Source organism: Fundulus heteroclitus, chromosome 21, assembly GCF_011125445.2.
Source record: "Fundulus heteroclitus isolate FHET01 chromosome 21, MU-UCD_Fhet_4.1, whole genome shotgun sequence".
NCBI lineage: Eukaryota > Metazoa > Chordata > Actinopteri > Cyprinodontiformes > Fundulidae > Fundulus > Fundulus heteroclitus.
Genome location: NC_046381.1, coordinates 11,063,869 through 11,090,814, shown reverse-complemented (window position 1 = coordinate 11,090,814; position 26,946 = coordinate 11,063,869). Strand labels below are relative to the sequence as shown.

Sequence of the window (26,946 nt, the reverse complement as noted above, 5' to 3'; positions counted from 1 at the left end):
CACACATCTTTAACCAGATAGTTTAAAACAGACACAGTAACGTTTGCGTCACTAAAATGACCGATCAGTTCAAATTCAGCTTGTAAGGACAGCCTGACAGCAGGTAAACATAAGGTATAAGCCCGACGAAACACGTAAAAATATTATTATTATTATTATTATTATTATTATTATTATTATTTGTATAAACGTATTAAATTTGATTGATCATTAGCTGTGGCGAGATTGACAACAAGCCCTTTTTGGGTTGTCATATCAATCCTGCACATTTCCTTTCAGATCTATAAGTTAGTACATTCTGTTTTATTTGGTGCAAACGAAGAACTACGAATAACTTAAAACATAATTATTTAGCATAAAAACATTAAAGATAAAAAAAATGCTTAAAATAGTTCTCATGAATAACTTGTTTTGATGCGCTAACGAGCTAGCAGCGGCTAACGTCAACGGAAGCCGATCGTTACTCTCACGGTGCGGATTTAAATTCGGTTTAATTTAACAAGTGTTCTAATTTAAATTCACAACATTATATGGTCCATTTAAAAGCGGCATCACTATTTCTAAACCCCCCAATTAAATTATGCCGGGACTGGTAAAGCTAACGCTAGCCTCCACTGATGTGCTGTTAGAGGACGTTAGCCAGCTAGCTCCGTTACTTACGATGTACTCTCGAACTTGGCTGTGAAAATTCTGCTCTCTGATGGTAACATCGTCTTCTTCCATTCTTCATATTGCAAATGCAAAGATGCTACATCTCTAGCTTGCACAACTGGCAACAACAGTCGCACGACTGCAGCTCATTCTCCACTGGGCGCAAACTGTTTTGGACTGCTCAGGGCAAGCGGCTGGCTTCTCCGTGGTAAGTAGAAGGAAAAAATAAAAACACGCCCCAAAATAAAGAACGTCATCTCCAAGCGCCAGGCTTTTAAGGGGCAAGCATTTTTGCAACGTAGTCGCTGTCGCCATATTGGAGAGGGAAACTTTTTATCTACTGAATTTTTTTTTTATCAATATTGACACAAAATAACCTTGAGTATATGACTTAAGAATACAAGTGTATAAACATTAAAATGTTTGGAATTTAAAGTAATAAAAAAAAAAATGAAAAAAATGAAATGATGAAACATATGTCAAACAAAACTTTCAAAGGCGTTATAATTACTTTGTGTCTTTAGAACTTTCACATTTTGTTAAACCTTTTAAAGATTTTCTGTTCAGCGTTGAACTGAGGTGAATTGGATTTTGCAATAGAATTTATTTATGAATGTAAAATTTACAAGATAGAATCCATTGTCTGTACCCACTTATCCATGCAGGGCCACAGGTGTCTGGTGACTATCCCCAATAGTCATTGGGCAACAAAGAACTTGCTTTTCTCAGAAGTCAGAAGTCCGACTATACAGGTTGGAGATCCTAAATCATCATCATCATCATCATCATCATCATCATCATCATCACCAACATCATCATCAGCTGTTGCGTAGAGCAGTGTTTTCATATTACACGATACAGTCTGCATATCAAAGGAGGATACTTATTTCCATGGACTGAACATGCCAGAAAGCACCAGAAACCTATTTAACAATATATGCAACCAATAACTTTTTCTACCCTTTATTGGCTTTGTCTACCCTTTTTATTTGCTACCATGGGCAGATTAAAATTCTCAATATGGAAAACCTCCACTGGATGTATAAAAGGATCAATAAAAAACAATGTAAACAAGATGTTTAATGAGGGATAAATATGTCATTAAAAGAGTGAAATAATCCAACATGAAAATGAGACTTTAACATTTCCCAAGGTATGTTTACTATTTTTTAATAACTTAACACTAAATGGATATTTTTGTACCATTCTTTTTTTACTGCTTTTATTTAATACATTTATTTTGATTTATGTTGAAACCGTTTTGGCAATGTTGAATACACATAGTTCAAGTTTGTGGAGTATGCTGCTCTTTAAAAATAGCTATGATTGCCATCTTAGTTCTTCAAGTTCCCAAAATGATACATATAAATGCCAAAACTGATCTATTCTTTTATTATGGCCTTTCAATTATTAATCTTTGTTTGTCCACCAGATGGTGCTACATTTTCTCACATTTAAAGCATGCAGGAAAATGTCACACATTTTTATTCCTTTATCTATTTGTTTACTGTCAATTCTGCATTCAAGCTGAAATAAATGTGTCAAAACTAAAGCTTATGCGTGTAAAGACAGGAGTTTTTAGTTTGTTTTTGTTTGTTTGTTGTTTTTGTTTGTTGTCTATTTTTATTAAAATCATTAACATGCAAACATAGCTTCTGACCTAATTGGTTTATAAATATAATTACTATTTGATACAAATACTTTAATCTGAGGTAGTTTTAAATGACTTATCGAGAGGTACGTTCCTAGCACATATATTTTACAGCAAATTTTAGAAAACTTCTTTACCTCATAAGGAACTGGAACAATAGTGATGCATGAAAATCAATATTGCGGTCAATCGCTGACCCATTTCTGACTGCACTTAATGTTTATAAAGCACAAATAACTTGAAATAACTGTTGGGAATTCATGGGTGTCTTAGCTGTAGCAAGTGTTTAATTAACCGGAAAATGCTTTAACACCGTCCATGTCACTCGTTTACTGGCCAGCGTTACCCCTTCCAATATGGCGGAGGTTTTGACGTATCTATGAATCTGCGAATCAGCGCGAGTCATTTAAAACCTCCACAGAGACTCGGCCGTTTTTGTGATGCAACCAGGATTCGAACCCGAGTCTGAAGCTTGCTACTCCACAAAATAAAATAAAATAAAATAAATTAAAAAAATAAAATAAAATAAAGTCTGCTACTCAACCGCAGACGGACGGACGCTTTGACGTAGCTCTCCGCTCATTTCAACGTCTGCGGCGTAACCCGGAAGTAAATAGTCACGTGTCATATCAACAAATCTGTCCTCATGGAGTTCCATGTGCAGTTTCGGGTATTTGTTTAATCCAAATAGGAAGCCTTTTAATCATTTGGGTTGTTTTTGTGGACATTTTATTGTCGCCGGTTTGAGTTAGCTTCGTTGAGCTCTTTTTTATTCAGGTGTTCGTAGAAATGAAAGCGGGGAAATGGAAGCAGAACAGCAAGAAGAAGAAAGGGAATGTGGTCTTACAGAAGTACATGAGTGCAGTGGGCGAGTTTGTTAAAAGTAAAAGTGGTCAGGATCAGGAAGAAGCCGACGGGGACCAGAGATTGCGAGCGGTGAAAACCCAAAGCAGAAAACAACTGCGCAAAGAAAAGAGAAAACTGAAAAAAGCCAAGAAGAAAAGCCACTATGAAGGAAAAAAGAGCGTCGGTGTTGCCCCAGATGTTGGTGAGAAGTTGGAAGGCGGGTCTGAAAGTCAGCCCCGGGGTCAGAAGAAGAAACCCGATAAATCAAAAACACAATCAAAGAAGGCTCCCCCAGAGAAATCAGACTCGTCCGGATCCAAATCCTCCCCCAAGAAAGGCAAGAAAACCAACAAGCTCCAAGAATCCAGGAAAATGGCTCTGCTGGAGGCAAACGAGCAAGAGGACAGGGAGATAAAGAAGTTGGAGCGATGCCTGGGGCTGAACAAGAGGAAAAACAAGAAAAGTCTCCCTCAGTCCTTCGTGAGCGATGGCCTGGATTACATCTTGGGGGTGCTTGACTCCGGCTCATCAGGAGCGAGGATGTACGAGGAGGAAGACGAGGACATGGACACTGCCAAGGAGAACTTTGAAAAGCTGGACGAGGAGGAAGACTCCTCCATGTCAGACGAAGACGAGGAAGCTGAGATGGAGAGCGAGGGAAGCTGAGGATGCTGAAGAGATGGGGAGTGAGGAAGATGATGAGGCAGACGTGGAAGAGGAGGAGACGGACGATGGCAGCGAGGTCAACCAAAGTGGTGCTGATGATGCTCCTGGCGATGAAAGCGAGGAGGACACCGAGAGGCGACCTCTCCATCCTGACGTCACGCCGCAGGCCGTGAGTTCAGATTCCCAGCGTGGCCGGTTTGTGGTTTTCCGGCATTAACCTCCGTTCTCTCGTTGCTCACAGGGCCCCGCGACGACCGGCAAGTACGTCCCGCCTCAGCTGCGAGACGCCGGAGATGACAGACGCAAAGCTGAGCTGGAGGCGCTGAGGAGGAAAGTGAAAGGCCTGCTGAACAGGTAACACTGCTGCAGCAATGCAAAAAATCCAGAGGGGGGGGGTCCACAGTGTGGCCCGGGGGCCATCCGTGGCCCCTGTGCTGGTTTTGTGCGGCCCGCCGACCGAATTTCAGAAAATATTTGGCCAACTATCGCTGTTGGCTTTATGCACATGGAAACTTTTTATTTTTAATAAAGGTAAATTTGTCTTGTAATGAGCATGCTTTTTCCATTCGCTTTAATTTCATAGTAAATAGTGCAACTTTAACTCATGCAGACTAGCTCCACTCATCCATCTGGAACAGATCCATAGGAATGGCGTTTCAGAAGGCTGGGCCTTATCAGAAATCCTTGCATATGATTGGATAAGCCACTTGTCTGTCATCTTTATCAACGTGCTATTTCAACCACTCACACCGAAGCCAACCCGTGACGCTGTGAGAGCGACTCAGAAAAAAACAAAACTTTTTTTTTTCTTTTTAAATGTGTTTGCGGCTCTAGTGGCACACGTTTTATTGACAGTGAGCTGACAGGAAGAGGGGGGAAGACAGGCAGCAAAGCGCCGCGGGTCGGAGTCGATCCCGGGCCGAACGCGTCGAGGACTAAAGGCCTCCTGACATTGTTCGCGCTAACCGCGCCCGGGAAAACAAAACTTGCCAAATCCGGTCGGGAGAAGGGCAAAAACATGGTTTCCACCAACAAAAGCCTTCAGAGCCGTTCTCTGATGTTCTTTTAATGAAACAATATTAGGGAGATTGGACAACACGGAAGAAATAGCAGCATCAATGTTAACGCTTGCTTCCTCGATGCGAGCCGCCATTGCTATCTGAATCAAAACAGTCTCATGGTCGCTTCTCCACTACGTCACATCTATGAAACTCCAGCCCTGCGTCCTGATTAGCTAGACAATAAAATTGGTTGGAGAAATCACTTTCTATGAGCGATGTCCCAGATGTATGTGAGTGGAGCTAGGCGGACTGAAATCCATCTGGCTAGGGTCTGGTTAGACTTTTGGTGCATGACAACCTGATTTGAATTATGTTAATAAAATAGGCTGAATACAGTTTAATATCTTTTCTTAAAATTATCGTATTTTGTCAGGCAGGGTTAGAATTTTTGGTTATGTTATTCATTTTTATTCATTGTTTCAATTTAAGCCAAATAGTCAAAAAGTTTGGGCACCGCTGATCTAGACAATGACACACAGCAAATGCCTTTATTTAACGTGCGCTACACCTGTTTCTCTCTCGTGAAAAAGTGCTATGTTAAAGATTGAAGTGTGAACATATCTGTCTTGGTTTTGCCGTTCTTAACTTCAGTTATCGCCACCCGGGACAAATATTAATAAACTGTCTGAATTTTTAACGCCTTAGAGACCAGTTTTTAGGAAAATTGCAAAAGCTTGTGTTTATTTACCCTCCTGTCGCATATGTGCAAATGTAAAATCACGGGGGAGGGTGTGGAGTGTCCGAGCCCGCACATGTGCATAAATCTGCATCAAGTTTATTTTATCATTTGAAAAAATGCCATGCATCAAAAATTTGTCTGTTTTTTGTTTTTTTGAACGCTTTTACTGGAGCTCTCACCATACCATACCATACAAAAACCCTGACATGCTTGTGAAACCGATTTGTGTCTTGTGGTTTTGGTAAAAAAAAAAAAAAAAAAAAAAAAAAAATTACTATTTTCAGAATCAGAATGAGCTTTTTTGCAAGGTAGTGTTTTACACGTATGAGGAGTTTGCTCTGGTGACAAAGTGCTACACAAAGACAAACATACAGGTGGTCAGTAGAAATACATGGAATAAACAAAACAAATGCAAGTTGTATAAGAATAAAATAAGAATAAAGGAGAAAAACACAATCCTTTGCAGAGACGCAACAATTTTCCCATTGTATATATTAGGAAATAGATTATTTTCAAAGGTTATTGCCCACTACCAGTATTGTCAGAAATTGGCAACTAATTTTCCTTAACTTAATTGTTTTGTGTTAAGATTTTACAAAACCTGCTCAGCCTTGGTGCCTTGGCTCTCTTAAATATTACAATGTGTTATGATATATTTGAGGAAACCAAACGTAAACTTCCAATTATTAGCATACATATCAAATATTCATGAATTTTATTAATTTAACTACTAGGGCGATTTAGCCAAAAATCAAAATTGTGATTTATTTCAAACATTATTACGATTTTAATTTTGACTTTTCTCTGCATTAACCACACGCAACAAAAATGCCCTGTAGATAAAGATGTTTGCAAACATGGACGATTTAAAATAAGAAATGTAACTATTCTTATTCAAAAGAGAATAGCTTGGTGAGTTGGACGTCAACCCTTGCTAAACATAAAGAACATCCAACAAACAAGTCTATGTGTTAAACAGTTTGACCGCTACTTAATGCTATGGTGAGAATCCTGAAGGTTTCTGGTTAAAAAAAAAAAAAGTATTGATTATATAAACTCTATAACAAATAATAAAATCAGATGATCTCACTGCTGCAACTCTCTGGCAAACCCACTTTAAATATTATCAACACCTAAAGGACGTCTGATCCATTGACTGTTACGTAGCCAAAAATTGCACACCTCTGCTATTTGGAAAAAAATTTTTTTTAAATTTCGATTATATTGCACATGTGATTAATTGTTCAGCCATTTAAACTACCTACTTTTAAATTTTGACCCAGTTAAGAATGTCTTTAAATAAAAATAAAAAATGGATTTAAACCTTTTCAACACAAAACTACAAACTGTATTTTGCGGCACTTGCGTTTCCCGGCCGTGGCGTAATCATCAGCATGGATGTCGTGTTAAATTGAGGGCTTTTAATGAGGCACTTGACGGCTTCCTTTTTAAGGGCTTCCCTCGTTAAACCAATAAATGCTTCAGCCAATCTCGTTAAGAAGGAGGGGGCCATCGTGCCAACCGGGCACCGCTGACTCCCTCAGCAGGATGCTAGCACCACGCTGCCGGACAGTCGTTACAGTTAACCCATTTTCTTCACTGAGCTATATTATACACTGGAGTGCTGATTTTGCCGAAAAACTGAAGTCACTGGCCGCCATCTTGCTACTCCCTACTCTCACAGAATCCCATAGGATTTGGTTGCAACAACAAGCAGTTTTCTGACTGTGTGAAAACGTTTCACAGGTAATTCTACAGTCGGTGGATGTACTAACACTATCAACTACTAGAAAATTAGGTGCTGAATCATTTTACATGTTATTCATATTAAATATATAAATATGTATATATAAGTATGTGTATATGTATATATGTGAATATGTTTTTGTATATTGTTATTTATATATTTATAAATTATATATATATATATATATATATATATATATATATATATATATATATATATATATATATATATATATAATATTTAGATTAATAAAATGCCAAATATTTCAGCACATGACTTTCTCGGTACTTGATAGTTTTAGAACATAATATAAAACTATATGGCATTTGACATTTTATAAGTCTTAAGCCCCCCCTGAATATGAGAAAATCCTCGTTATTCGATGCTGTAGCACACGTATTACCTAGTTACTGGAGGAAAATAGGGAGTACCAATATGGCGGCTGGTGGCTTCGAAGCAACTCGTTCTAACAGCGGGCTATTAGCACTCCAGTGTATTATATAGCTCAGTGGTTTTCTTTCACACCATCATGACCATTTCTATCATGTGGTTGAAGCTTGGATGTAATTAGGTGTTGCGACATCCAAAAGCTTCCTGTACCCGAGCTCGCCGTCTTCAGGGAGGTACTCCGTTCTCACCGCTGTGACATCTTTCAGGCTGAGCGAGCCCAACATGGCCTTCATCTGCGGCCAGCTGGAGGAGCTGTACATGAGCCGCAGCAGGAAGGACATGAGCGACACCCTGACGGACGTGCTGCTGGCGGCCTGCGTCACGCCGGACCGGATGCCCGACCGGCTGCTGATGGAGCACGTGCTGCTGGTCAGCATCCTTCATCACTCTGTGGGTCTGGAGGTGAGGGTCTCCCGTTTTACTTTCTTTTCATGTTTTAACTTCTGAGCTGAAGCTCTTTGGAGTAATTGAACAGTAATGAAGATTTACCCCAGTTATCTATTATATTCCCACAGGTTTGCGTTTAATTTTGTATTTTTTTTTACCAAGCACCTAGGGTAACATTTATAAGTAAGATTAATTATTATTGTACAGGTGTCCTACCTGGTCTTAAATTGTCGGTAAAGGGTTGCAGGGGTTTCCAGTTGAAAATAAAGTCTTATTTTTTAGAGTTTATTCCCGGCCGCATTGTAAACATGATAAATGTTTCAGTTTATGAAGTTTTTTTCCTTCCAGTTCATTTTTTGTCATATTTCAAAATAAAATATGCGCATAGAGGTGTTGTCTTCATCTGACTATCCATCCATCAGTCAAACCATCCATAATACTTCTGTCCATTTGGACATTAACCCTTCCTTCCTTCCATCCATCCATCCATCCATCAGTCCTTGTCTGTCCATCCATGTGGACTTTGGGCTTTATTGATCCGAAAATTAAAACCTGCGCTCAATGGGGGCTGAATTCTGACTCTCTGGTATTTTGTGCTAGGAAAATGTGTAGGAACCCTGGTTGTACTATTTAACTTAATTCATCCGCGTTCTCTTAGACGCATGGGCAGGTTTAGTTTGTGCTACGTGCCTCTGTCAGCTGACCACATCGTGTCCCGTTCCAGGTGGGAGCCCATTTCCTGGAGACGGTGGTGCGCAGGTTTGACGAGGCCTACAGGAGCGCCAGCGAGGACAAAGAGTGCGACAACCTGGTCGCCATCGTCGCTCACCTCTACAACTTCCAGGTGGTGCACTCCGTCCTCATATTTGACGTTCTGAAGCTGCTGGTGGCGGCGTTCACAGAGAAGGACATCGAGCTGGTTCTGTTCGTGCTGAGGACCGTCGGCTTCGGCCTGAGGAAGGACGACGCTCTCGCTCTCAAGGAGCTCATCGCCGAAGCTCAGCGCAAGGCCGGCGACGCGGGGGCAAAGTTCACGGATCAGACCAGGGTAGCTCGCTTTTCTGACCATCAGAGGATCTCAAGTCGATAAATGCTTGTTTTTGTTTTTTTATGTGTAAAGCTAAGCGGCCGCTAGAAGATTTAACTTTTTCATCCAGGTGCGTTTCATGCTGGAAACCATGTTGGCTTTAAAGAACAACGACATGAGGAAGATCCCGGGCTACGACCCCGAGCCTGTGGAGCGGCTCAGGAAGCTGCAGAGGACGCTGGTGGGTGATGACCATGCATGCATTAGTAAAACTGCAGCCAGGGCTATCAGGGTTTCGCACACTTTTATTTTTAACTGTGATTAAAATTTCCATTTTTAAACAGTTTTTGAATACAAAAGCAAAATTTAACATTGCACAAGTACAGCAATTGATGGGCAGGCAGGCGGACGAATGCATACAGGTTTTAAAGAATGGCGTAAGGAACATAGTCTGGAAATCTAAATATTTCCCCATAATGCATTTTTCCACATCTCTCCAGAAAATATGAAATATTTAAATCTAATTCCAGTTTTTCCCCCACTACATAAGGATCCTTGTTTTTAAAACTACAATTTGCAGTATTTTATTTTACCAGCAGGTGGCACCAGAGTCCTTCTTTCATAGCGTCCAAGTCAAAAGTGCTGATATCACATTCAACATGACTTTTTAGACTCTAGTTTTGTGTTTTAAAGCTGTTGTGAACCTTTTAAATGAGTTCAGCGTCACTAATCGCCGGTTAATGTTAATACTCAGATCCACGGCAGCGCTTCAGGCAGCGATCTGAAGCTGAGGGTGTCTCTGGAAAACATCCTGAAAGCGGAGCAGGTGGGCCGCTGGTGGATCGTCGGCTCGTCGTGGAGCGGGGCGCCCATGATCAGCAAGCAAGACGACCCGACGTCAGAGCAGACTGCCGCCGGAGGACAGGTAGAGCAACCGAGCTGCGTGACCGGAACCATTGGACCAAAGTGGATTCTGATGCATTCTGGGAGGATGCCGGAGGAGTCGGGACAGTTTCCTTCAACTTACTTCCTATGTGTCTTCTCCCAGAATTCATGGAGCCTTTTAATGATGCAGTCAATACCATCAAACCAATCTGCCAGTCTTTTTTTTTTTTTTACAAATTATTCAACCCCTTTAAAGTTTTTTCACATTAATTGTTGGCACAAAAAGACACTTCTGTGTGTTTTATGTGAGCTTCTTTCTGATAGAGCAACTCAAAGTGGTCCATAGTTGTGAATCGGAAGTCTTTTGCAGCCTAAGACTGGTTCAACTCAAGGAAGTGGACCCTCAGCTTGTAGGGATGGTCTGTTTCTTCTAGTTGGGAGATTTTAGAGGAAGTCCCCCCTTTTTAATTTTTACTGTACATAATATTTGATTGGAATCAGTTTAATATTATAGAACATTTAGCTAACTATATACAACAATAGAAGGTGTAAGAAGGTACAAATCTTAAATGAATGTGTTGTTTGAGGCATGCATTCAGAACAATTTTAGTTCTGCATCTACGATCCTGTGCATACAGATGACCGAACAGATAACGCTGAATGTTGTTTTAGTTTTTTTCCTCTTTGCTGTCTTTTCTTTCCACCAGTTCAGCCAAAAGGTGTTAGAGCTGGCGAGGAAACAGAGGATGAACACAGAGGTCCGGAGGAACATCTTCTGTGTCCTTATGACCAGTGAGGACTACCTGGATGCTTTTGAGAAGTTGCTGAGGTTCATTTCAGCCGACCATTGATCCTTTTATAGGGATAATTTCTCCCAAAGAATTAACATTTGCTACCTTTTTCCCAGCAGTTCTATTTTAAGCTGTATTTCCTGTGTGAATCTCTTTTTTTTTTTTTTTTTTGCTCGGCGAAGGATGGGCCTGAAGGACAAGCAGGAGAGAGAGATCGTCCACGTTCTGATGGACTGCTGTCTGCAGGAGAAATCCTTTAACGCGTTTTACGCCGTTCTCGGAGAGAAGTTCTGCTCCCAAGATCGACGCTTCCAGGTACGGATAGTGCAAAGCGTGTAAAATATCATATCATAAATGCATAGTTACACTAGGGCTGGACGATAATTCAGTAACGATATATATCAATCGATAGATTTATATCGATGAAAGAAGAACTGGTCAGTAAAAAGTTCAATAGAATAATAGTTTTCCTTCCTTTTGCTTTCTAGCCATGTAGGTTAATTTTACAATCATTACATTCTCCCAACCAATCACAACGCAGACACAGGTATGCCCCGCCCCCTTCAAGGAGTTCAAAGAGCACGCGTTCCTTTTTGTTTTTTAAAAGCTTTGACAGCTTTGGTAAAAAGTTGCTTGAATAAAGGGCTGAGTTTGAATTCACTATTAGTGTGTTCTGTATCTAAACACAGGTCGCTAAGCAACAGCATAAAATGACCAGGGCTGCAATAAAATACATGTTTTTAATTTGTTAACTATCGATATTGATTAATATGATTTCTAGTTTATAGATAAGCTTTTTTATCTATATCGTCTAGCCCTGAGTTACACATTATTACAGTTTGAAACATAATTTCTAAAGTAAGTTTAACCTGCAATTAGAGAATAGAAGGAAATTAGCGGTCAGCTATGAATTAACTGTGTTCACCTAATGATACGTTACATGGAGTTAGCATAACTTGCTAAGTCACGTTAAAAAGATACTGAAGGAAGCATCGTTTGTTGTAATTACTGTGCTTTTTTTTTATGTTCTGTTATTTGAATTACTGGATGTTGTCGGGGACCTTTTGAGGGAAACAGTTTCAGCTACATTTGAACGTATGAAAAGTGCCACGTAAATAACCACTCAGGCATTTAAGCGGCCACCCAGTCTGTGTTTGTGCGCGGTCTGATTGCGTCCTCCGGTTCACCTCTGCAGCGTGGGAGACCCTAACGCCTCTCCGTGCTGCTTTGGGTGCAAACAATGGGGCCGGGGAGACCACACTTCCTACATTACTGCCACGTCGGCCAGCAGCTCATATCAGAGACCGGTGGCCATTGTCCTCATCAAAGAGCGTTAGCCGGAGCTGCTGCTGGGAATGTTTGCTCTTCACGTGTAAACTGGATGGAGATGCAGTCACTTACTGTTTCTGAGGGGTTAACCTTTGGCCTCCAATGATGTCCAGGTTTTACCTCCCAGTTCTCAGGGAATTATCCGACGTTCGGCTCTAAAAGGGATTCAGCAGCAATAATTGAAGATGTAGAATAGGTACAAAAGAAATAGTTGCACCATGTTTTTGCAATTCTTATTTAATATTCCTTTAAGAAACTGAATATTAGGTTCTCATCAGTTGTAATCCATGACTCCATTAGGGTAAAAAAATTATTTGAGTTACATTTCTTTAAAATTGAGTTGGTTTTATTAGCAGAGTGCTTTTTCTGAAAGAAGTCGGGGCAGAAAATTGATTGAAAGTGTATCCGGCATGTTGATTATGATGACTTTAAAAGAATAAGAAGGTCTGGTTCTTAAGGAGAAAATTATAAAGTGTTAAAGGGATGATCCAAATTCTTTGCACAGGATTTTATGTTTCCACTGCAGTGTGTAGCCCCTCTTTACCGATGGATTGTCCTTGATCAAAATATGTATGAAGCACATGTTAATAGTTTATTCATATGGATGGATGTGTTCACTAATATGTGCTGAAGCCCTCGCCCGTCTAGCTCACTTTTCCTTTATTTGTTTGCTGATTGATAAAAATGTAAACCCAGGTTTTTGCTTTGCTAGATGACGTTCCAGTTCTCCTTATGGGACAAGTTCAGAGAGCTGTCTAACCTGCCCAGCGGCGCCTTTAGCAATCTGGTCCAGTTGGTCACTCACTTCCTTCAGAGGAAATGCCTCTCGCTCGCCATCCTCAAAGTAAGTCATTTGTTTTAGCGCATTCGGTTAGAAATCCGATAAAACCTGCCTTTTGCGCTGTAATTTCTCTTTCTTTGTGTAGGTGATAGAGTTCGGGGAGTTGGATAAGCCCAAGGTGCGCTTCCTACGTCAGGTGCTGACGAAACTGCTCAAAGAAACCGAGCCGGAGGAGATAGCCGGCATATTTGGGAGGTGAGTCGCTGTTTCTTTGCAGGTTTATATCAGATATCAGATGCTGTTACAAGTTAAACGCACTGAATTACTAGACTTATCATGCCTCTTACTATACAATCCCTTTCAAAAGTATTCCTACTCCTTGTAAATTAGATTTTGTCACATTACAACCAAAACGTTTATTGTATTCTTCTTAGGATACCACAAAAAGTGAGGCTTGTATTCATCCACTTCATAATTCGGTAAATAAAGTCCACCATGTGTGATCTAACGATTGAAATCTCAAAACGCGCCGTGCCCGACGGGCGAAATGCATCAAAACAAACGCCGCCACATAAGGGTGGACAATAATTCAATATCAATATATATATATCGCAATATTACTTTATTCATTAACGGTGATATGACATTTCTGAGAGTTCAATATCCATCACAGTCTATGGTTACAGCATTTGTCACTGACGTTCTGACGTTTTTATTTTTTATAAAGCAAATATTTCTAAAATGCTTCTTTGGAGGAGTTTTATAAACATGAGAAAATACTTGTCCTAAGTTTGTACAGGCATCTGTTGGGGGCATTCTTGGCTGTCTTTCCGAGGTACTTATCTTGTTTATGTCGATATCGTAATCATATTGTATCGGCGGAAATTAAGAAATGTATTGTGATATAAGTTTTGGCCTTAAAGTCCAGCCCTAGCGCAAGACCAGACGCGTAAAATGTGCCGCAGGAGCTTTCGACGCCCGAGAGGCGGCGTCCATCACGGACTTTGCATGAAAACCAGACGTCCCTCAAGCCGGGTTTGGTCTGAACGCAACAAAAGTTTGAGCGCCCAAACAAGGACTTCAGTTTCACTTTGCTCTCGATGAAGACATTATAAATATGAATATGTAAGAAGGGAAACAAAAATAAATGTTTTTTTTTGTTTTGTCTTTTTATTTATATGGAAAAAAATCATTAATGAACAAAACCGAGGAACGCAGCAGACAAAGTTATGGAGGGTTAGGTTACAAGCCATGAATACCTCTCTGGTAACAGCTACTAAGGCATGTTTGTCCTACTGAACTAACAGCCTGGGCACGGAGAGCACTGACCTGAGAAGCAGCCCACAGACAACAAGGAAAGGCAACGATGTAGAGCCAAATCCTGTTTGCAAGTTGCCACGAGCCCTCTGGGGAACTTGACAGACGTGGAAGAAGATGCTGCGGTCACACGAAATTCACCCAGAAAGCAAAAAGTGTCAGAAAAGTATCAGATAACCTAGTCATGAACTAACCATCCACGTGGCGAAACATGGTGGGGGGTGGCAGCATCATGCAGTGGTAACGGGCATTTGCACCAGGGACAGAGACGCTGGTCAGAGCTGATGGAGCTAAATAGATAGATAACCTGCTAGAGGCTGCAGCTGGCTTGGAACTGGGGAGGAGGTTCGTCTGCCGGCAGGGCAGTAAATATACCGCCAGAGCTAGACTGGTTTAGATCAAAGCACATTTGTTTGTTAAACTGGCCTAGTCAAAGTCCAGACCCAAATCGCAAGACTTTAAAATATGGAAGTTCTCCTTTCAGTCAGACTGAGCTTAGATGCCGGTTTTGTTTGAGCTTATGGATCATTTTCCTTACCCTTTAGAGCTATGCATCATTTTGTGTGTTTGCCTAAAGGTGCAAACGCGAGCGAGACGTTTGGACTGAGCGATTCACATTTTATCCCTTTGTAAAAGAGCTTTCAAGAACGGGTTAACGGTCCGAGATGCAGAGGACACGTTTAGAGTGATGCAAACGGAGCGAAGCAAAACTGCAAACAGCGTGGTAGATATGCATGACTAGAGCAAAGCAAAACTGTGAAAATCTGAACTGTTTTGTCAATTTGCGTCACTTTAAGGGTCCTCCTCGTTCATTTATTTACGCACATTTTTTTATATCTTACATACTTAGACAGTACAGATAGGCTATATTTCTATTGAGCAATGATGGATTTACTCATCAAAAACCCCTGTAGTTGGCGTCCCAGAGGGAGATCTGTCTCCCGCAGAGCAGCAGGTCCTCATGTTGCACTGCAAAAACAGAACAAAAAAATAAGTAATAATTTCTTGAAATTAGTGCGTTTGTCCTTGATTTGAGCAGGTAAATAAGATTATCTGCCAATGAAATGAGTATGTTGACCCCTAAAATCAGATGATTAGATATACTGCACTTGAAATAATATGATTGAGATGAGTTGTTCCTATTTTAAGTGCAAAAATCTTATTCCATTGGCAAATCGTCTTATTTACCTGCTCACATCTAGGATAAATGCACTCATTCCAAAAGTTTTGTAGTTATTTTTCGTTCCGTTTTTGAAGTTTGGGTCCTGGAAAGACGGAAGTCCTGCTGGAAGTGACCGTCATCCAGACGCAGCTACAGGCTGTAGCACTCGCTGAATCGGGTGCGTTTCCGGAGGATATGATAGACCCGGGGGCGTTGTTCAGCTGTCCACATTACATGCGTCACTGGAACTCGCTCTGTAACATCCATCTCCGCCGGGACAACGCCTGCGTTTTCAGACGCGGATTGTTTGCAAAAGTAAAACGGACTGTCTCCTTTGTGCTTTGACATCTTTTTTAATGTCCGAGAACAAATTTCTCTCGTTTCTCTGTTTCACCAGGATCTCAGGTATTCCTAAGCTGGGCATGCTGCGCGAGGGCTTGAAGCTTTTCATCGGCCACTTCCTCCTGAAGAACTGCCGGTCTCAGGGGCCGGCCGAGCACGCTGCATTGCTGCAGGAGCGCGCTCAGGTCGCCACCAAAGCAATGGAGACCAAAGACGCCAAGCTCAAACTGTGAAACAGACCCCCAAACATGTGCTGTGATAAGGCGTGTTGGGCAGAAACAAATCCACAAGGAACAGCCTAAAAAAACACACAAATGGAGTAAGAATGATAGTGTAGTGTTGAAATGCAGCGCTGAGATCCACTTCTGGAGTTCAGCTATATTTGGCATTCTCTGATTTGTTTGCAATAACTAAAGATTTGTGTTTTCTCTGTAATCTACATTATCAGAGTTATCTGTGTATATTTGTTTATATAAAAAATCCCATTTCTCCACATAACTATTTTCTGACGTCTTGTTTAATTTAATTTCCTTTGTCTTGGTATTTTAGCATGTTTGCCCTCTTGGAGGCTGTGTGCACTCAAAGTCTGACTTTGTTGTGTGTGTTCTTTATATTCCCAGCAAAAAAAAAAAAAAGTTTTTACATCCTAAACTCAACTGATGCATTGACCCTTCCTTTTTTTTTAGTTTTCCTCTTTGCTGTGTGTTTTTTTTGTTGTTGTTTTTCTCTTTGACTTGCGCAGCGTCGTTCGGTGTTTACACGCCCTGATAATATGACCCGGGGACGCTGAAAATGGCCTGTCCTGTTTGCCTGCTGACACCGGTATATTTCCCACATGGTTGGCATATCAGAGTCATTCTGTTACATTTGATGCTCCTATAAATTAGCTCAGTTGATGCCTGTTATTATTCTAAAGCCAGAGGGCGGGCAGCCAGAGGCCGGGAGGGGTCGGGAACCGGCCACCAGGGTCAGCCGCATCAAATGTTTGTCACTAGTTCATAAAAGAACTGACGGGAAGTCAGGGATTTTTCCATTTAAAACCATATATGCAATAATGGCTAAAAAATGTTGGGGGGGAAAAAAACATGTAAAAGTATTTATACCTCTTGATCCTTTTCACATTTTATTATGTTATAACCGCGTCCATCAAAACTTTTATTATGGGTAATTTTGAACAGGGGAAGTAATTGATGAAGTTCTAAAAAGTGAACAGGGTTTGTTTTTAGACCCCATTTACTCTGATATCTCTTAACTTAAAAAAGCCTTCACAAGTCACTAAATGAGTAAATAATGCACATAACTGTCACCGTGAAATATCCTCTAACCTTTGCTACTATGAAACACATTTGCAGCACCATCATCCTGCGGGGATGTGTTTTCCAGCATGGAAAGCAAAGCAGGTCACTGTTGATAAAGGGACTGATGAAACTAAATACGGAGCGATCATGGAAGGAAACTTAGGGAAAACCTGAGACAGAGTTGGTGGTCTGTTTTTTTTTTCAGTGAGACGGTGTCCCTGAACATATCGCAGAGCTACAATGAAATGGTTCAGACACCCCCCCAGGACTACTGGATGCTGTAGGTTTTCCACAAGAGAAGATTGACATTTCTCGGGCATGGTGGGGATCCCTTCATCTTGGCCTCCCTTGGGCTTGTTTTTTTTTGCTAATGTTGCATGTTAAATGTATCGTTCGCCGGGTAAAATAATGTTTTTGCCTCATTTAAGTTTTTATTTTTACTGTTGTTGTCCCGCAGATATTTTTGGACAAAAAGATCCTGGCCCGCTTGACGTAAACTTTGGACGCCCCTGGTTTAGATCAAAAGATATGAAAATGTTAGAGCGATCCATACGTTGCACCTAACATGAATCATCTTCAACTTTCCGTCTATCACATAAAATCCCAATAAAATAACATTCAAGTTTGCAGTTGTGACGCGACATAAATTCAAGTTCACAGTGTATGAATACTTTTTGAAGGGTAGCGTCAATTTTATGTGGGATTACTATTTCAGTGCACTGTAGGACAGAAAGACAACAGGGGAGAGCAATATTGGGTGAGAAATTACTGGTGAAAGAAAGTAGATCTGTCAGCTGACGGTATCTTGAGTTTTACCGGCTGACCTTGCGCTGAACTTTAAGGTTAGCCTGCTAAAGCAAACAGCTGAAGATAACCAACAGATTACTCAGTAAACCTTGTATAAATGGTGTGAAAAGCTCTCAGGCATTGCTGTCGATTAACAGTGATCGCCGTTATAGGAACACAAAAATCCTTTAGGTGTGACGCATTGCCCTAGATATGCTCTAAAAATCAACCCTTTCAGTCAATAACATGACAAAAAAAAGTGAAAAGTAGCTTTTATTATACCCAATAATTAGACATTTCTGTAATTCTTTCCAACTTACTATATAGGTGACAATTTATCACCTATATAGTGACATGTCAGGGAGAGTTTTTCCTCCTTTATTTAGGTGTTATGTTGTAAATCATCATTTAATCCAGACTCTAGATGTTCACCTATATACCCATGTGTTCATAATAAAGTCCATCTTTCATTTGCATTTACTTCTTGACATGGAGTAATTGTCTTTGTTAACAATAGCTTCCAGTTTATTCTATCCAGGGAAGTCTCGGACGTTGCTTGGCGGTCTTTTGGAGTCGCTCTGCGCCCCTTGCAATTTAAATGCTTTAAAATCTATGGCACAATCTGTTAAAAGTCGGAAATAGGCAGATCAGCTGGATTGCTGCGCCTCATGTGACGTCATCAACCCAAACGCACACGAGCAAAACTGCCAGTTCTTACTCTTCAGAGCCTATAGTAACAAAAATGTTTATTTCATGAAATTCTATGATAGAAATATATACCTCATCATTACTCATTGCTGTTTTTTTTTTAAATGTAATTGAAGATTTGTTTGCGGGTGGGGTGGGAGACGCAACTTGTAGCCTTTAAATTGGACAGGTTCATTCTTCTTTATCTAACCTTAGAGTTTAAAGAGAAACTTTTAAATAGATTTTGCAGTATTCATAGCCGATGATCCTACCTGCAAACCTTTCCAGTCTCGGAAACGAACCTCCTTGCAGCGTCCATCTTTTCCGCCTCTTTAAAGGGCGTATTAATACGATCCTATTGCCGGTGTGGTGTGAAATGTTTCCTCTGTCTGGCTGCCTGCTCGCTGTTTGCTCTCACTGGCCGTTTGCACAGATCCGACAGCGCTATTAACAGCGATTCCCATGACCCGAGCTGTCAGAGCAAAGAGAGGCAACACAAGGCTCAAACACTCCCTGTAAATCATGAATGAGCCACTGTGTTTCTGTGAAGAAGAAGGAAAAAAAAAAAAAAAAGATAAATGCGCCAAAACATTAACGGGTTTTAATTTTAAATAATAATACAAAAAAAACAAACATATTTTACATTATTTGCAGGAAGATAAAAGCCAAACAATTATTTCTGCATGCATTTTCTATGAGCAATTTATTGTACAAATACATCATAGAAAAATATTGTCCCCCGTCATTTGTCAAATCTTTGTGAATATTTATTGTACGGCCTCTTTTTTTTTTTTTTTTTTTTTCGTTGCTGACAAACCAAACATAACATCAGAATCCGCTTTTTTCCCCCGGCTTCATGCAGTTTGTGCGCGCACGCGTAATTGGCATAGTCTAAATAAAATGCGGGTCCTCTGATTTATTGCGTCTTTTTTTAACATCAGAGTTACAATTTTGCGTTTTTTATAAGAATGTTGACGGATTACATGCATTCGCATTTAGTTCCCCCCCTCCCCCCTCCTTTTACAGTATAGCGTCCCAGAGTCAGTAGGGTTGGAGATGCGCTCAGTTAGGGCTGCGGACTGGCGTCGCTGTTGTGATTCCGCTCCTCGTCCGAAGAGCAGTCCGACGAGTTGTACAAGAAGCTTTCGCCCTCGTCGTCGTCGCTGTCCCTGAAGTCTCTTATTCTGCCGTTTTTTGAGTCCGTCTTGCTGTGATAATCCGACTGTTCGAGTCCGTCTGGTTTCTCCTGGCCGCTCTTGCTGGAGCCTTTCTGCTTCTCTGCCTCCTGGGCGGCCTGCTCCTTGGCCTTCTTGCTCCTCTTCCATTTCATGCGTCTGTTCTGGAACCAGATTTTTACCTGATGAGAAGAGGGAGTCAAAAGTTCATCTGACAGGAGTGTCAAAGACATCGTTTTGGGGGCAGCATTCCATTTAAGCCATCTTTCATGTCGCTTTTTCCTCTTTTTGACCGTATTTACTTCATTTCCAACGCTTAGAAAAAAAAAATCTCACAAAAGGGAACGGAGAAAAATAAATGCATACAAATCTAATACGATAGATTACTGTCTTTCCCACTCGCCGTTCGCCCCCATGTTTCCACATGCAGTTACTATGAAATTGTACGTTAACACAACACATAAACTATGTTTTAAATGTTACGTTTATTCCTCTCTGCAATAATGATACAAAATGTAACTGATAAAGCAGGTCTTATTTTTAAAGGTCATTCTGTCACTGTACAGACTATCAAGAATAACTAAAAAAGGTGTGTAAAATTAGCTGTCCGCTTAGCTATTTTAATGCATAAAGAAAAAAGCCTCAACCATCTTATTTAATGTACTTCGTTATTTTATTGAATGCATAATGTTACGTAGTTATCGATTATTAATCAATGTCATCTTATTTTAAGGGGATCCAGTTGGACTTTTTAGTAGCTAATGTAAAGTTATGAAACAGGAAATTTGTGAATTTCTAGTTCTTCCGGCTGAAAAAAAAGACAACTGTTGGTTTCTTCTTTAAAATGTGCTCAGGCTGGAATTAGACTGAACACATAGGTTATTTTTTATTTTTTGTAATTTTTTTTTTGGGGGGGGGGGCAAAATAAGGCAAGGATTGGCTAACCCTAAATACCATAAACTGTTATTCATTTTATATTGTTTTAAGATTAAATAGTTAAAGAGATCTCTCTTTTTTGGCCTTTTTCTTCACTGACCGTTTTCCATTTACTGGTGTTGCCATGTCATTTGTGTATAGCCTGTTAAACTGCACAGAACAAACCATTAAAATGTGCTAAATATGCACAAAAGTCACCAATCAACCCTTCTGAACTCAGATGTCAGGTGGATTGTCACTAAAAAAAATAAAAGAAATTCTGATCTGATCTGATCCAATATTCCTTTTCAATTATGTAGCTGTATATAATTTTCTATATGCCTTTTTAAAATATGTGTCATTTGTGATCTGAGGTGCCACGGGATGCTACTGGGGGTACTTTTCTGAGTGATAAAAGCTAAAATAGACAATGGAAGAATTTGGAAAAAGTGCAGCTGAATGACTGAAGTCATCAGGATTTATGACAACATAATAATAGAAATGCTGAAATTCCTTAATGGCTATTTTTTTCTTTGTGCTATCCCAAAATTAAACATGGTTTCATTTAGCCTTCATTTGAAGAACATTCCAGAGCGCCCCCCCCCCCCCCCCCCCCCCCCCCCCCCCCGTTTATTTCATTAAAGCAAACCAATCACAAAAAAGATTGTATGAGATTGTATATAATGTTGAATACCCAAAACTTTTGATTTTAGAATAACTATGTCTCAGTTAACAGTTCAAGGCTGATAAGTTTATATGATTTGAATACGGAATGACAATAAAAAGTTAACTAATCATAACACCTCTGGTTGGGAAAGAATATGTGTTGGAGCAAAAATGTAATTCCGTATCCAGCAGCTAGTTTGCCAATAGTGCTAAGTTAACCATTTTAACTCTGTAAAAACTAATGTGAAATTGTTTTTACTATTTCACTAATGTTTTATACCTTACAAATAGATGTGTTTTTTGTGACATTAGTGGACAAACCATATCAGCAAAATTTACTCAGTTGTTAGACTTAAACAAACAAACAATTAAGTATATTTTAGCAGTTAAACTTACATGTTGACTCAGACAGAATCAAATTTACACCAGAAATGCATGAACATTGTTTTACTAGTTGTATTAATTAAATTCAAACACTTTGTTATAGTAGAGCACTAAAAAAAAAGTCAAGCTCTGATTCTCTCTATTGTTTTTTTAATGGCAATATAATAGCTGCCAATTAATTAAAGTCATCCGACCAATGAGTTTGTCTTTCCCCACAATAACTGCCACATCATTCTAAAAGTTTCAGAACCTGGAACAAAATTTGATGAATAGACACAGAAGAGATGGCCTTGCCTTATATTTACACAAACAGAAAATGTGGCCATAAGCTAACGTCTCCATTTGACCTATACACTACAAAAAGGGTTTTCAAATTATCGCCTAATATAATTGTCTAAAATTAAACCAAGGCAATTGGTTTGAACATATAATGTTCAATAATTGTTACATTTAAAATTTATCTACTTTTTTTTTGGGTAACAAATTCATTTCAAACACCTTCATTAGAATTTCACTGAAGGTGCTAATTTACTTAGCCCCAATTTTCATTTGTATCTGGCATGGAACGGCTAATATGGTCATGTGCATTGTATTAGGATTGAATTTATCAACTAAATTAAATGCTACATGTAGTAGTAAAGAAAGTTTCTGTGTTGCAGCAAGAATTTATGTGTTTATCCAGATTTGGCTAGCTTAGCAATAGCGGTTATGCTAAAGTAAAATTTCCAAGTAAGCTAAACTCCTTTATTTTGAGCTAATCCTCAAAAATTAACCCCACTTCTTAGCTGTGGTTGTTACGTAAACGTATATTACACCCCCTTGGTAAAATAGATGTTAAATGTTTATATCCACCTTTTAGCAACAATGCTGCTGCTAAAATGAAACTTAGGAGCTAGCTGAACTTTGTAACCTTGTGAGTTGTGCCAGTGAATGGCATGTCAGGGAAAATGCTTAACATAGCACCTTGTTTTAAATAGATCGTAAAAGTCTGTGTTTAGCTGTTACTATTTTAGTGACAGTGTTTATGCTGAAATCAAACTAGCTGCTAATTAAGCTAAAACTTTGTGACCTTGCAGGAACTGTTGCCAATGTGCTGCACATCTTAGTGTCGAGGAAACTGTTCATATGAAACTTGGTTTGTGTGTAGATTTTTAATGTTATGTCTTAAACAGAAACAATGTCTTATTTCTTGTCCCTTTTAAACTGGAGGACCGACATATACCTTGGTGAAAGTAACAGTGAACATCCTTTTAGTCAAAAATCAATTATGACTGCAACTGGGAAAATTCGTGCTTAGTAACTAATCGTGTTTATTTGGTTTGCACATCCTTATTTAAGCTTGAAGCTGTTAAGTAAAGCCATAAATGATTTTATCCTGGTGTTTATGTGCACATGCAATGTTTCTCCATTTGATTGATTAAATACCTTGACAAATAATGTCTGCTGTATCTAAACCCTAATAATTAGAAACTACTAATTTAGCCTATTGGAGAAATCAAATGAACTAATTTGAACAAAATGAAAATGAGAATTTATCAAATTTAGCAGAATTCTGTTTGGAATTGAACACATTTCTTAAAGTTACTGCTGGATGTCAAACCTTGTGAGAAATATTGAAAAATGTTTTATATAGCAGTGCACAAGGTAGAAAAAAGTACTGATTTTAGTGTATGATTATGAACTTCTCAATCTCATAAATAAAGATGTCCATTATCATCATCATGCAGTTGGATTTTTTTAAGCGTTACTGCATGTAATTTTATTTTTTTGAAAGCAAAGCAGGTCTTCGGCTCCCGTCGCTGCTTTCTATGATCATGCATCCCGCCATAGCTTGCAAAAATGAGCAGAACTGAGTTATACCTGAGTTTCTGTGAGCATGAGCGACGTGGCCACCTCGAAGCGCTTCGGTCGCGACAGATACTTGTTCAGTTTGAACTGATGCTCCAGCTCCAGCAGCTGCTGACTGGTGAATGCAGTCCTGGGTCTTCTGCACTTCCCGAGCAGGTTTGACTGCGTCTGAGCTGCAAGACAAAGTGATCAGATTTGCACAAAAGTTGTTTGTGGGGAAACATCCTTTCAGTGCTTTAAAATACTTATAGTAAAAAAGAAAAAAAATGGCAGATGTTTATGCTGTTATGAGTGCCTTGCACAAGTTCTTAAGATAAGGCAGAAATTATAGTTCACATAAGAAAACATAGGCAAGCGTTCTGCTCCCTTCAATTTAAACATTTCTGCTAAAGTGAGCAGAAACAGAAAGGCAGTATCTGGAGAGCAAATCGCATGTCGACTGTGGCTTTCACACTCCTCTGCCACTTTCCCCACTGTCCATTATCTGTCCATTTTAGTTCCTCTGCAGAAAAAAACAAGGCTGCATGACAGCCTCCCCATCTAGGCGATACAATATGGTGGGAAATGGGTTCCCTGATGTTTGTATAAAAGGAATAATGTGAAATTTTAAGCTTTGGGCACGTAGTGGATGCTGTCTTCAAGCATCTTTTATGCTGCTTGAGGTCATTTTATGCAATTTTCTCTAGTAATTAGCATAAAACAGATCTCTCAGAGGACGTCTGCCCCTACTTTAACCTGCCCTGCTTATCTTCTTTTTATTTACTATAGTAAACAACAATTTGGACTTTCTGCCAAATCTTTTTTTTATTATTATTTTGATATGTGGCTTTACACGTATTGCTTCTGATTTTGTTTTACTTGTTTCTATTTTGTCTTTTTTCCCTCCGCAGTAACATTTTCTGTATGTAGGCTATTTGTTAAAGTGGAACATTTAGATAGCAGACATTGCCATAATCCCACATGTCTTGTTAACTGACTTCTACAGGAGAGGAATGATCAGGATATTCTGCAATAAAGCTGCACCTCACCATTAAAATCGGACATTTTTGGGAGCATCATCCCAGCCGTGGACACTCGCAGCCAGTGATCCAGCTGGAAGGTGCTGGCCGTCAGTTTAATGGGATCGCTGGTGTGGTGGTGATGCGAGCCGTGCGGGTAGGAGTAGGACAGTGCCGGGTGTTGGCCCGTGAGCGCGGCGGCGGAGTAGGTGTACATGGGATGGCCGTAGAGAGCCTGCGCCGGGATCCCGGCGCTACTCTGCGGATGCAGTCCGACCATGCCGTGCGCGCTGTTCAGGAAGCCCGGTTTAGGGATCAGCCCGCAGGTGGAAACCCTCGGCGGAGACGGCGGCGTCTCGGCGCGTAAAGACTCGGCCGCCGCGGTGAGCTCCGGGGCCGCTCCGCTTCCAGACGACGGGATGGAGGAGGAGGAGGCGGAGGAGGAGGACAGGGAAGTCACAAGTGCCAGCGGTGAGGTCTGCACCTTGGGTGTATCGACTGCCAGAAGCGCGTCGATGCGAAAGTTTTTGGATTTCTCCATCGGGTCGACCGGTGCGCGTCCTGGTTGCCTCTGCGGCCGGAGACGAAAATCAGCCCTGATGTTTTCCTCGCCTTTCAGAAGTTGATGATGCGCTCCGGAGTGTGAGAGGAGAGCTCCGTTTGACGCTTAATCCCGGTCAGATGGAGGCGATTGGTGCAGCGTGAGTCAGGGGGGGCTGTCCCAACGCACGCAACAACGCCTCCTGTCCGGACGACGGCGCAGCAAGATGCTGGCAGCGATATTTATTTCACAACTGTTTGAATGGCAGCGAAAATGATGCAAACTTTTCAAATGAGCTCATGTACGTCTTTCTTCTATTGAACTGGCGTTTTATTTAATTAAACAGTTTTTTTTTGTTTCGTGTAATTCCTCATTTTGTTTCATTACTGCAGCAAATATAGATCTTGCTTTATTTTGTCGAGCTGAGCGGTCGCGATTTGAAATATGCCTACTTTTGGTAAATTATAATACATTGGATGTTTATGTGATGTTACTTTTGTTCAAATTTGATGACTACTAGAATTGGTTAGTAAAAAAACAATTAAAGGTTAGACATTCTGCATTAAAATTAACATAATAATAACAATAAAGATTTTCACAGCACATGACTGTCCTTTATTTATCTCCTGGACAAGCGGGCCATAATTATCTAATTAGGATCAGATTGGATTATATTGTACATCTCTTCAACTCGGTTGTTTAGAAATTATGAAAATAAAATAAAACTTGCTTTGAAAAGTAAAAAGTAACTTTTGAGCGTTCACTGAGCATTCACTTCAGCTCGATCTTTTTGAATAAAATATGTTTTTTAGGACAATTAGTTTGATGGGCCTGTTCCTCTTTATTTCAGATGAGGCATTCGTTTTTTTCACTTCAGGTTTATCTGATGGAGCACAAGGAAGCAGATAGCTTGTCCACGTTGAGTAACTGATCAACTCTAAATTATAAAACGTTGATGTGATGTTATTATCGGTTATCTAGCTACGCTATTTCCAAAATGTAATTATGGTAACATAATGACAATAAATATGATTGATTCTTCTTGGTTATTTCAGATAAAATTTTAACAAATGTTTGTTTTTGGTTTTTTTTGTCATGAGGGATCTTTCTTTGACCTTTTAGTCAAATAGGGCATGGTTTGGTTAAAAAAAAGAAAGAAAGAAAAAGTCCAACATTTAGCTCCAACTTTGAGTAAAAGTGGGTTTTAGTTGCTGCATTATTCAAGGCTGATTGAAGGCCGATATTCAGCTTTTACTTCCACGTCTTGAAATGATTTGTCTTTCCAGAATTTGGGCTCTTCTCCTGGTGCGTTCAAGAGGTATTTGCCTTAGTGATGCGCACGAAGTCATTTTATGGATAGTTTCTACCCTGTGTGTGTGTGTGTGTGTGGGGGGGGGGGGGGGTCTTTTGTTGTGTTTTTTCTTTAGTCTTTCGTTCTTCTGTATTTTCTTTTTAAAAACCTTTTCTTAAAATTGTTTCTAACAAGTATTTTTTCATAAAATTTAGCATAATTAGACTTCTTCTTAATGATACCTATGGATGTCAAGATTACGTTTAAGGTTGTCAATCCTGATTTCTTTAATTTCTGTAATGTGGGAAAAAAAAGGTCAACTCGCGAGAATAAAGGAACCGATGAGCCTCCATGAGAGGCCATCAGGGAAATTTCACTGAAAGCCCTCCTTCTGTCGCTCCTACGACCAAGAGCTGGCTGACACACAGTATAAGAACATTAAATCCAAACATTAACGACAAACCTCTCTGAGACTTTTACCTTTGCATTTTTAAATATTAATTTTGTATGCCGTTGGGCATATTCAACAAATTTCTTTATAGTGTTATTCTAAGATAGATAGATAGATAGATAGATAGATAGATA

General features: G+C 39.9%; 3 protein-coding genes across 8 annotated transcripts in view; 1 reads left to right on the top strand and 2 right to left on the bottom strand.

Annotated features, from left to right (window-relative positions):
• lmbr1 (limb development membrane protein 1) overlaps positions 1-878 on the bottom strand; it is a 55,670-nt gene extending 54,792 nt beyond the window's left edge. For all 6 annotated transcript variants that reach the window (XM_036125053.1, XM_036125056.1, XM_012853160.3 and 3 more), the window contains exon 1: positions 661-878. In XM_036125053.1, the coding sequence (XP_035980946.1) occupies positions 661-723 (63 nt within the window). In that variant the 5' untranslated portion in view covers positions 724-878. The remainder of the gene's footprint in view (positions 1-660) is intronic.
• A 2,213-nt stretch (positions 879-3,091) lies between these two features.
• On the top strand, positions 3,092-16,428 carry nom1 (nucleolar protein with MIF4G domain 1). The gene is given in 12 exon segments (XM_021310929.2): positions 3,092-3,810; positions 3,812-3,983; positions 4,056-4,168; positions 7,958-8,153; positions 8,863-9,186; positions 9,296-9,406; positions 9,920-10,090; positions 10,758-10,879; positions 11,024-11,156; positions 12,883-13,014; positions 13,097-13,206; positions 15,828-16,428. Coding segments are annotated over 12 exon segments (2,481 nt in total). The 3' UTR covers positions 16,006-16,428.
• Positions 16,429-19,325: 2,897 nt separating this feature from the next.
• Positions 19,326-25,216, bottom strand: mnx1 (motor neuron and pancreas homeobox 1). The gene is made up of 3 exons (XM_012853164.3): positions 24,560-25,216; positions 23,544-23,704; positions 19,326-19,900 (listed from the first exon to the last, which is right to left on the bottom strand). The coding sequence occupies exons 1-3, from the start codon at positions 25,068-25,070 to the stop codon at positions 19,610-19,612; spliced, it is 963 nt and encodes a 320-aa protein (XP_012708618.1). The 5' UTR covers positions 25,071-25,216; the 3' UTR covers positions 19,326-19,609.
• Between the last annotated feature and the right edge of the window lie 1,730 nt (positions 25,217-26,946).

Excerpts from the sequence above, each read along its gene's own strand:
- mnx1 (XM_012853164.3), bottom strand. The coding sequence starts at position 25,070 with ATGGAGAAATCCAAAAACTTTCGCATCGACGCGCTTCTGGCAGTCGAT. Across the intron at positions 23,705-24,559 it reads AAAAATGTCCGATTTTAATG|CTCAGACGCAGTCAAACCTG; the intron begins GTGAGGTGCAGC and ends TTTGTCTTGCAG. Across the intron at positions 19,901-23,543 it reads TCATGCTCACAGAAACTCAG|GTAAAAATCTGGTTCCAGAA; the intron begins GTATAACTCAGT and ends TCTTCTCATCAG.